General features: G+C 54.6%; 1 protein-coding gene across 1 annotated transcript; it reads right to left on the bottom strand.

Moving 5' to 3' along the window:
* Positions 1–1607: 1607 nt before the first annotated feature.
* LYPD3 (LY6/PLAUR domain containing 3) lies at positions 1608–6769 on the bottom strand. The gene is made up of 6 exons (XM_042918501.1): positions 6618–6769; positions 5610–6099; positions 4905–5036; positions 3939–4109; positions 3488–3649; positions 1608–2661 (listed from the first exon to the last, which is right to left on the bottom strand). The coding sequence occupies exons 2-6, from the start codon at positions 5692–5694 to the stop codon at positions 2180–2182; spliced, it is 1032 nt and encodes a 343-aa protein (XP_042774435.1). The 5' UTR covers positions 5695–6099; positions 6618–6769; the 3' UTR covers positions 1608–2179.
* Between the last annotated feature and the right edge of the window lie 3704 nt (positions 6770–10473).

The following is a 10473-nucleotide window of genomic DNA, read 5'->3' as shown; positions in this document are numbered from 1 at the left end:
AACAGAGAGAAGTAGGGGTGCCTGGGTGGCTCAGTTGGTCGAGCATCTAACTTCGGCTCAGGTCATGATCTCACAGTCCGTGAGTTCGAGCCCAGTGTCAGGCTCTGTGCTGACAGCTCGGAGCCTGGAGGCTGCTTCGGATTCTGTGTCTTCCTCTCTCTGACCCTCCCCCATTCATGCTCTGTCTCTCTCTGTCTCAAAAATAATAAACATTAAAAAAAAAAAAACTTTTCAATAAAATAAAAACAGAGAAAAGACTATCTAAAGTTTAGTCAAGCTGAGGGAAAAGTCACAGCTATCTTGGTCACGCTCAGTAAGGCCAAACCACGCCTCTTGGGTGCAAATCTGGATTCCAGTGACTTTTAGCTGGGTGACCTGGGGCAAGTGTCTCAACCTCTCTGGGTCTCGTCTGTTCATCTTGTAAAATGCAGATGATTAATACTTACCTCACAGAATGGTTGTACAAATTAAGTGTGTTAATGCAAGTACAGCACTGAACACAGTACCGGATACATGGATGGTCTGCTGTGGTGCTAAATCACTTTACCAATTGTGAGCTTTGGTCTCCCCAGCCATCCCTTCTGAGAATCTAAATGGAAAATAAGACTGTGGACGCAAACATCCTTGGTACAGGCCTGGCACGTGGTAAGACTTTTTAAAAAATTGGGGCGCCTGGGTGGCTCCGTCTGTTAAGCGTCCGACTTCGGCTCAGGTCGGGTCATGATCTCACGGTTTATGGGTTCGAGCCCCGCATCGGGCTCTGTGCGGTCAGCTCGGAGCCTGGAGCCTGCTTCGGATTCTGGGTCTCCCTCTCTCCCTGTCCCTCCCCCGCTCATGCTCTGTCTCTCAAAAATAAATAAAACAATCGTTAAAAATCTTTTAAAAAAAGCAAATGATTAACATTCCATAACTAGTTATTATTGCTGTTGCTCGTGCTCTTATTAATTTTCTATTTTGTCCCTGTAATCATTATTTATTATCGTTTTGTCATACTACTACTCCCCATTAATAGTGATGTCGGAAATATCACTGTTACTATCTCGCTCCTGCCCACATCTGGTCCCCCTTCCATCAAGCAGTTGCACAGCCTGCCGGGGCCTCAGGCTGAAGCCAGGCTTTTCCTCCCTGGGGCCCCTACACCTTCACCTGATTGGAGGAGACGGAGGTGGAGCTTAGACGAACACAGACTGACAGCGGCACCCGTGAGACCTCTGGACAGGTGCGAGGCGGTGGCTAAGCCCACCACACAATCCTTGGGAAACCAAACAGATGACAAGGTGGGTGGGGCCTGGCAGTGGGGGACAACCCATTAAGCAGAGTTCCCCTCTGAGCCCAAACCTTGCTAAAAGCCCCAGGCACCCTCGCCACTGCCTAACGCTTTCACTGCCTAACGCTTTCACCTGGCATCCCCTTCACCAGTGGTGGGATCGCCCACAAGCTGGCGAAACCCCAGGAGAGCACAGGAGTTCCAACCCCAACCGCCCCCCTGGGCTGTGGCTCCAGATCTCAGCTTCTCTGCCAACGGTCTCGACACTCCCGCCCTAGCTCGGCTAAGAGGCGACACTAAGAGGTCAGTGTAAGAAATGAGTCCTTCGAAACGCTTATACAAAGGAATTACACTTTTATTGAGACCTTCATGTGCCAGAAACTGACCACATGGAGGCCTGAGGCGCGGTCCCTGCCCTTGAGGAGCTCACAGTCTAATAAGGAAGTCAGATGCTGAACCGATTCCCACAGAGAGGGGACGGGGAGCAGGGACACCAGCCAGCAGAGGAGGGAACCATTATCCTGCTCCGCACCCCCCCCCCCCCCAAATTCCGGACTGGCTATAAGAAGGTGAATAGAAAGCTTATCAGTGTTTCTCCCATCTTCCCTGTAACAACCCTGACTTTTCTCTGCCCAGAGACACCATGAGGAGACCAGGGAGAGACAAAGAAGAGGGAGATACACCTGTTGCCTTCCAGAAGCTACAACACCCTGGCAGGATATATATACAACGGTAAATTTATTTCCCAAAGCCGCAAACCAGTGCAGCAGAAGCTGGGGATAGTGGGGGGCGGAGATTGGAAGAAGAGGGGCTGGGCCAGCCCAGTCCAGTGAGGAGAAAGGGAAGTCATGGGAAGAGAGGGTACCCAGGGCTGGGGAATAAGGCAAGACGGAAGTTTCTAGATGGCAAAATTCATGGTAGGGTGCCAGCAGCCAAGGCCAACACTAGAGCTGCCAACCCAGCCGAGGAAGTTGAAGAGCCTTTATTATGGGCCCCCCCTCCTGTAGGGTGCTGTCCCATATTCCTGCGGTCCTGGTGGCCAGCGGCACCTCCAGCCAAGCCAGATTCCTCTTTCTGAGAGGTCTCAGGATGTACTTCCCGTGGGGAAGTCTGGCTGGCCGTGGTGGGTTTAGTGGCAGAGACAAGAGTGGTTGGGGCTGGAGTAGAGGTTGTGACAGAGGTGGTTGGGGCCTGAGTGGTGGGCTTAGGAGGGGGCAGCAGGACAAGGGGTGGGATCCGAGGGGAGAAAAAGGTCTTGTTGTGGAGGTCCGAGTTACAGCGGGACCCCTGGCAGCAGGAGCCACTGAGTGTGAACCCTGGGCCTGTCACCGCATCCCGCGTGCAGAACTCGTCCTGGACACAACCCCGCACAGGCAAGGATACAGTCACATTTGCTGCAGGAGGGAGACACAGGGAGGTCGGTGGTTGGAGGGTTGCAGAGCCAGAAGGAAACTTAAAGGCAAGACCAGGGCAAGAACCCCCAAAACAGGGGACGGGGGGCTCTACATCCATTAATCCAAAAAGCGCCCCTTTGAGAAACACTGTCCCACTGTCTTTGGCACTTGGTGGACCACGTTTCCCATTTTGGAGAGGAAAGGTGTGTAGGACGAACTACAAGTCCCACAATGCCTTGGAAGAAAGTCTGGAAAGTTTGGACAGAGATACACCTCTCATGAGACCAAACAGTGAAACAAACATCCCTCTCATCGTATTTCCCATCTCCCTCTCTCCTGCACCTGCCAAAATTTAGTGTTAAGAATCAGAACTACATCTCCCATAATACACCTGGCAGAAGAGGCGTTTGAAGGACGTCTCCCAGGGTTCCCTGAGACAGAGGCCAGGAGGTGGCCTCTCTCCTAGGTGGCTGGGTGGGGACCCTGACCCCTTGAGTTTTGAGGAGTCACAACAAGACTCCCCGGATTCTAGAAGCTTGGAGGCTTCCATTTCCCAAAGCACGTCGTCCCACTCTGCACCAGGCAGACCTCTATGGAAATGTATTTCCCCAAAAAACCTCTAGGACAAAAGCAACCGTAGCCCCACGCTACGTTGGGGATAGGCCTGCATTTCTCACGACGCTCTAGGGTGAGACGAGAACTTTGGCCTACAATTTTCCAGAATGCGCTGGAGATGGGTCCCTCTGGGTAAAGGGACTACCCACCGCCCATGAGGCCAGAGAGGCCACTACAACTCCTGTAGGCCCCCTCCTCCCGGCTCGCTCACCTGCCGTCAGGGTGACGTTACCGTCGAAACAGCCCTTGTAGACGCGCTCACTGGCGTTGTAGCAGCTCACGACAGGTGGAGCCGTGCCCCGGCACGCCTCGTGGCTCAGCCCCACGCAGCTGTAACACTCGGCACCGTTGGACGGGTACGCACTCTCATTGCCTGCGAGGGGAGCGCGACGAAAGGAAGGGGTCGAGAAGGTTCAGGCAGCACGGCTTCGCCCAAAGTCCCTCCAGCCTAGTACACCGAGCTCAGCCTCTAGCCGGGCCCCAGCGCCGGGCCCCGCGCTTAGCGTCCCCGCTACGTTGCCTACAGCGACGAGGCCCCGCCCGCCGCCGCGTGGCCCCGCCCCCCGCCCGTGCGGAGTTCTCCCGCCTCCAGCTGGGGATCACCCCAGTGGCTCAGCCGCGGTGTGGCTCCGCCCTCGGGCCTAGGGCCCGCCTCCACCGACCTGCGGGGTTGAGCGCTCGCGACGTGAGGTTGAGTTTGGCGTTGCAGCGGTCCTTGGCGCATTGCTGCAGCTGCATAAAGGCCAGAAGCCCGTGAAGATCCAGTCCGCGGTCATTCTTGCCCGGGAGTCCGGACCCGCAGCCCCGCACTGCCACCGAGAACTGCCCGTGGACTGCGGAGAGGAAGGGGCGGGGTGAGCGGAGGCGGGGGGCGGGGCCTCGAGTGGACTCCTCCTCCTCCCCCCTCCCCCCGCCACGGCCAGACTGTAGCCAGGCCAGAGTCGAAGGGCAGGGGCCTCAGAAAGCCGATCGCCGGGGGAAGGACGACAGACGGAGGGGCAGAACCTCAAAGAGCTGAGTCCGAGGGAACAGACAGGCTGACAGACTCTGGACAAAATCGAGGAGGAGGGCCAAGAGTGGAGCTAGGACGGGGCTCGGCGGCAGAGGGGCGGAACGGCAGAAAGCATCCTATGAAGGAACTGGGAGACTGACAGAAAGGGCACCGGGTCAGACCGAGGTGGGGTCTCCGGGAACTGTAGCCTCAGAGAAGGGCGGGCTTTCCCCGGGGGTGGGCCAGCGGGGCGGAACCTCAGTCTAGGGAACCTAGGAGGAGAGCCCTAGAAAGGTCTGCATCACCGCGGACCTACCTGGATAGAGGATTCTGGCAGGGACAGAGTGGGTAGGGAGGTCTCAGGGGTGGAGCAGAAATGTATAGGGTGTGCCCTCGAAGGGGACCAAGTCCCCGATCCCGGATCTCCCAGTTCACCCCAGCCAGTTACTCGGCAGCCCCTCACCCATCTAAGCCCTAACGGTAGTGGTGTTAAAGGGCCCCAGCCAGGATGAAAGGGAGTCCTGGAGGGCGTTGAATGGGTGCGGACAAATTCAAAAGAAGGGGCGGGGCAAAAGGAGGCGGGGCCTGGCTAGAGGAGCTTCGAAGGGGTACGAATGGACCCGAGGGCCCCACTCACTGGTCTCCACCGCCCCCACGGCCTCGGTGCAGACGTCCACGCCCGGCGCGCACTTCACGGTCTTGGTCTTCTGCGGAGAGCATCCGTCATCTGCTTTCTGCACGCAGCTGTAGCACTCCAGGGCCCGCGCTCCTGGGGGCGCAGGGCCGAGCAGAACTAAGCGATTCCTACTGAAGCCTCGTCCCCGAAAGGAGAAATAGTCTTTCCCACGCCCTCTGTCCCCGGGACGTGACAATGCTATTGCCCACCATTTTCCGGGACAGGAGTAAAAATCTCGCCACAAATCTGGTGCCGCTCTCCTTCCAGCCGCCTATGCCTACAGTGGGAGCATCCTCCCCACAGCCCCTTCTGCCCAAGATGGGGGGATCCTTGCTATGGATGGGAGGGACATCTTCCCTCCCCCCCCCCCCCCCCGCCGCCCCGTTCTCCGCTCAGGATGGGAGAACTTTTCCCGCAGTCCAGTTAGCTCAGTGAGGGATCCTTTCCCACTGCTCCTTCGGACCGGGGCGGGGGACCCTTCCCACAGTCCCCTCTGGCCAGATTGGGGGACCTCTCTCACAGCCCCCTCGACCCGGACAGACGATCTTTCCCACAGGCCCCCTCTGCTCAGAATGGGAGATCGTCCCCACAGATCTCCCTGTAGGAGAGACCTCCTTCCTAGAGCCCCTACTCGACCTCCTCCATCCCCTCCCGCAGCAGACCCACCTTCTCCAAGCAGCAGCGACAACAGCAGCAGCCAGCCCGTGGTCCAGATCACTGCCTGGGCGCCTGCTTTCCTGGCAGGGTCCATGGCTAGGTCCTGCTCCCTCGGCGTCCCCCCTGGGTGTGCCGCCTCCCAACCTGGGCCCTCTTACCTGAGCCCGGGATGAGTAACCTCCCCCCAGGCAACCCTGGCCTTGCCCAACCGGGCTAAATCAGCGTCCGCTGTGGGGCGGAGCACCCGCCCCTGGGTGCGTCACCCAGCAGCTGCCAAGGAGGGAAAGGGTGGGAGTCAAGGTTCCCCGGCAGCTCCCCGGAGAAAGTCTGTGTGTTTGGGGGGTAGAGGGGAAAGTACGGAGGCTCAGAATGGGGAAAGGGTCTACTCAACACGGGGCCCTTGCTATATTCAATGAGTACTTACCATGTGCCAGCTTTGATCGGGACTACTGTTGGAGGTTAAGACAGAACCGGTGCCTGTCCTCACAGAGCTCACTGTCTGATGGGGGGGGGGGGGGAGGGGACAGATATTAAGTAATCACACAAATTGTTGTATACAACTGGAACAATGAAGGAAGAAGTGTAGGTAGCTCCAAGGAGGTATGGAGTCTGGAAGTGGGGGCTGGTTGGTCAGTGAAGCTTCCCTGAGGATGTCATTCAAGTTGTGCTCTCGAAGACCCCGGGGGGCAGAGCAGATTACAAAGCAGAGGGGGGCAGTGCAAAGATCTAGGGGTAGGAGTAGCCTGGACCATTGTGTGCCTGGAGCTCAGGAAACAAAGACGAGGAAGGTGGAAATGGAGGCCGAAGAGCCAGGCAGGGGCTAGACGGATCAGGACATCACAGGCCCAGTGAAGAGATTTGAATTAATTCTGAGAAAGGTGGATGAGCTTTGAGAGGGTCTAAATCAGCAGCAGGGAAGGACACAATCAGACTTGCTTTTTAATATGATCAAAATCTGGGAATTAATGCGAATATCCACAAAGAAGAGAGCAGAAAAAGAATGAGTGGTTCACTCACCCCATGGAATATTACACAGCAGTGAGAACAAGCCAACTATTGGCATCTGCAGCCGCGTGGATGAATCTCAAAAACTTCATGTGGAGCTCAAGAAACCTTATGCAGGGGCACCTGGCTGGCTCAGTGGGTGCAGCATGCAACTCTTGATCTTGGGGTTGTGAGTTCCAGCCCCATGTTGGGTGTAGAGGATACTTAAAAAAACAAAAAAAAACAAAACAAAAAAAAAAAAAAACTTAAAAAGAAGAAGAAGAAGAAGAAAAAGAAGAAGAAGAAGACTTACCCAAATAAAACATACAGTGAACTCCATTTACATGAGGTTCTAGAACAGGGGTTACCTTGTCCCAAAGGGGCAATAGTGATGAGCCCCCACTGTCTTCACAGAGGCAATAGTTACATGTGTGTACAAATATGTGAAGAATTATCCAGCTATAGAGGTGCCTTGGTGGCTCAGTCCGTTAAGCATCCTACTATTGATTTTGGCTGAGGTCATGATCTCACAGTTCGTGAGTTCGAGCCCCGTGGCGGGGCTGACAATGCAGATAGGGATTCTCTCTCTCTCTCTCTCTCTCTCTCTGCCCCTCCCCTGATCGTGCTCTCTTTCTCTCAAAATAAATAAATAAACTTAAAAAAAAAAAAAAGAATTACCCAGCTGTATACTTACATATTTCACTAAGTGTACATTATTAAAAAAGGAAGTAGGGGTGGGGCGAAAGAAGAAATGTCACTGTGGCCTCCGTGTAAAGCAGGACAAGATTCTGGAAGGAGAGAGAAATGCAGGAGACCAGTGAGGATGCTGGACAGTCTTCCAGGTAAGGAAGAAAACCATCCCCGGACAGCAGGGAGCTGGCCAGGCACCCACAGCGAGGCCATGGTGTTCTGTTACACCCTAACACAGACGGGGCCACACTGTGGCCTGGGGGAGTGAGACACTCAAGACCGCTGCATTACCGTGTCTGAATTCAGAAACAAACAAGAACATTGTGCAAACCGCAAAATGACTCAGCGTCCCCATATCCAGGCCAATATAAGTGACTGCTATGTTATGGTGTATTATTCTGTTATGTTATAGTATTTATATAATGTATTATTTATATTATATACTATATTACATCATTATATAAGTTACATCTCTCACCTTCCTTTGTTTCTCCCGGCTCATAGATGATTTATCTCTGCTGGGAAAACGAGCGGCTGTGTTCATAAAAATATTACCTGTTCCCCAGACCCTGTTCAGCACCCCCATTCCCAATAATGACTAGCGCCTCAGTCATATAGGTGGGGTCACTTGGGATCATGCTGAGGCTCACAGAGAGAAAGTGAATGACTACTTCTGAAGTCATCCAGCATGGGCCCCTGCCTCTCAGCCTTGAAATCCCAGCCCCACTTATGGTTTGCTGTGTGACCCTGAGAAAGTGTCTTCACCTCTCTGAGGCTCTGAGATGTCTGTTTTATAATAAAGGAAGGAGTGTCTTTCATGGTGGAATGAGGCAGTGGGCAAAGTATCAACTCTGGCATCAGACAACCTGAAAACTGAATTCTGCCTGCACCATCCTCTTGCTGTGTAACCTTGAGCAACTGGGACTCCCTCTCTGAACTTCAGCTGCTTCCTTTGCCAAAAGGCTCTGAAAACCCCTATCTCCTGAGACATAGAATGAGGCAGGGTAATAATACTGTAACTATTGTGCGTTCAGGAGCAGGAGGCCCTGTAGGCCCCAGCCGCGTGGGAGAGTTTCAGGGAGGAACCCCAGCTGGCCAGACCAGAAGAACTAGCATCTTGGGAGGGAGTGGTACCCAAGGGTGGGGAGCTTCCTCTTGCTCAGGCCTGCCTGGATCCCGGGCGCTGACCCCCACCTGGCCCAAGACCAGAGAGCAGAGGGAGGTGTGAATGTGGGGCCTCCACTTACTCTTCCCTGCTCCTGTTCACGGAGGTCACTGCAAAGTGATTTAGAATCTGGTTCCCCAGAGAGGTGGACGCAGGGGTCAACATGGAGGCAGCTCTCCGGCCGTGGAGGTCATGCCTGGGCCTCAGACAACCCTGGGGCCCAATTTACTATGTTTTCCTGTCCCCTGGGCCAAGGCAGGCTCTGAGGCCAGTGGTATTCCCAGCCTGTCTCAGACCCACTGCCTCTGGGACACACAATTTGGGAAGGGGTGGGGTCAAGGGGCAGGGCTGGCTACCTAATTTGTGAGGCTTGGTGCAAAATGTAAATAGGGGGACCGGGTTCAAAAGGCAGGAAAGAGTGCCATTAAAGGTACTAAAACAGAATTGCATTTTTCCTTTCTTCTGCCATCTTTCTCCACCCCTCCTGCTGTTCAATGTCATGTTCCCAAAGACAAACATCTTGGGCGCTTGAGAGCCCAGACCTTCACAGGTACCTACAGACCCTGTCCCGCAACCAGAGATCGGATTGCTGGGCTCCCCTTCTAGTGCGCAGCTGCCCACTGCCATGCCCCACCCGGAGATGCCATGAGGCACAAGCGCATGGCCCTGATTGTCCCAGGTGCACCCAGGCCCTCCGGAAGCTGGAGGGTGGCAGTGATCACAGAGCAGGGGCAGGGAGGGTAGGGCAGACAGAACCCGTCCCAGGGAGGCGGGAGGTGGCAGGAGGTGGAACCTTGTGTGAGCCAAGGTTCCAATCCCTCCAACTCAATGCATGATATCCCTTCCTACCTCACCTACAAAACACAAATTCAAAACGAAAATTAAGGGGGCGCCTGGGTGGCTCAGTTGGTTGACTGTCTGACTCTTGATTTCAGTTTAGGTCATGACCCCAGAGTTGTAAGATCGAGTTCCGCATCGGGCTCTATGTTCATCGCTCGGTGTAGAGCCTGCTTTGGATCCTCTCTCTCCCTGTCCCTCTCCCCCACTCATGTGCTCTCTCTCTCTCCAAAATACACACACACACACACACACACACACACACACACACAGAGAGAAAATGAACAATTCCTGCTCTTGTGAGCATCCAGTTTGTAGAGGGGCTGGGAATGGATTGATCCAAGAATCCAGATGTCTCGCACCTGGAGGTGAAGGCCAAGGGACACCGGGGATCCCTGAGGGCCTGAGGATTGGGGTGTTTGCATTCCCAGGACTCAGGAGCACCACATCTGGATCCTCAAAAAATCCTGCAACGGGACACCTAGGTCCTGGGGAAATGGGGACCAGAGGGACTGAGTACCTACTTCCAGAGAGGTCTTCCCAGTGGGTGAAGACCTGTCTCTACACTCTGGTGAGTGGTCCACGCCAAAGTGAGTGATCCCAGGGGACTGTGGATCAAGGAGGGCTTCCTGAAGGAGGAGCACCTTGAGGAAGATCTAAAGAAAGAAGAGCCCTTTGTCTGCCTGTTCTCCACTGTCCCTCAGTTCTCAGCAGCTCTTTCTCGTCAGTTTATTCAGCTAGCAGACATTCCTTCAACACCTTGTTTGCACTTAGACCTTGTGCCAAGGACTCAGTAGTGACCCAAACAGCCCCAAACCCTGCCTCCTGGGACTCCCATTCAGCACAGGAAGACACCCTCATCAGCAGTGAGGACCCAGTGTCTTCAAGGCTGTGATGGGAGAAGCACAGGCAGAGTGATCAGGGCTGGCACAGAGGAAGCCCAGAGGAAGCACCTGTCTCAGCCCGGAAAGTCAGGGAAGGCCTCCTGGAGAAGGAACCACCTGAGCTATGACCTAAGTGATGAGTAGTAGGGTGGACTGAGTAAAAGTGCCTGAGCAAAAGGAACAGTATGAACAAAGACCAAGAGGTGAAAGGGAAGCATTTTTCCTCCGCTTTCATGGAATGAAACGTGTCCTATGGTGCTGAGGACATGGCAGTAACCAGGACACCCCTGGTTCTGACCTCATGGGACTCCCA

The sequence above is a fragment of the Panthera leo genome, chromosome E2, assembly GCF_018350215.1.
Source record: "Panthera leo isolate Ple1 chromosome E2, P.leo_Ple1_pat1.1, whole genome shotgun sequence".
NCBI lineage: Eukaryota > Metazoa > Chordata > Mammalia > Carnivora > Felidae > Panthera > Panthera leo.
This window is presented reverse-complemented; position numbering and strand designations above follow the sequence as displayed.

Coding starts and splice junctions, on each gene's coding strand:
- LYPD3 (XM_042918501.1), bottom strand. CDS start 5,694: ATGGACCCTGCCAGGAAAGCAGGCGCCCAGGCAGTGATCTGGACCACG. Junction 5,037..5,609: donor GTCGCTGCTGCTTGGAGAAG/GTGGGTCTGCTG, acceptor CTGCGCCCCCAG/GAGCGCGGGCCCTGGAGTGC. Junction 3,650..3,938: donor GCGAGCGCTCAACCCCGCAG/GTCGGTGGAGGC, acceptor CTCCCCTCGCAG/GCAATGAGAGTGCGTACCCG.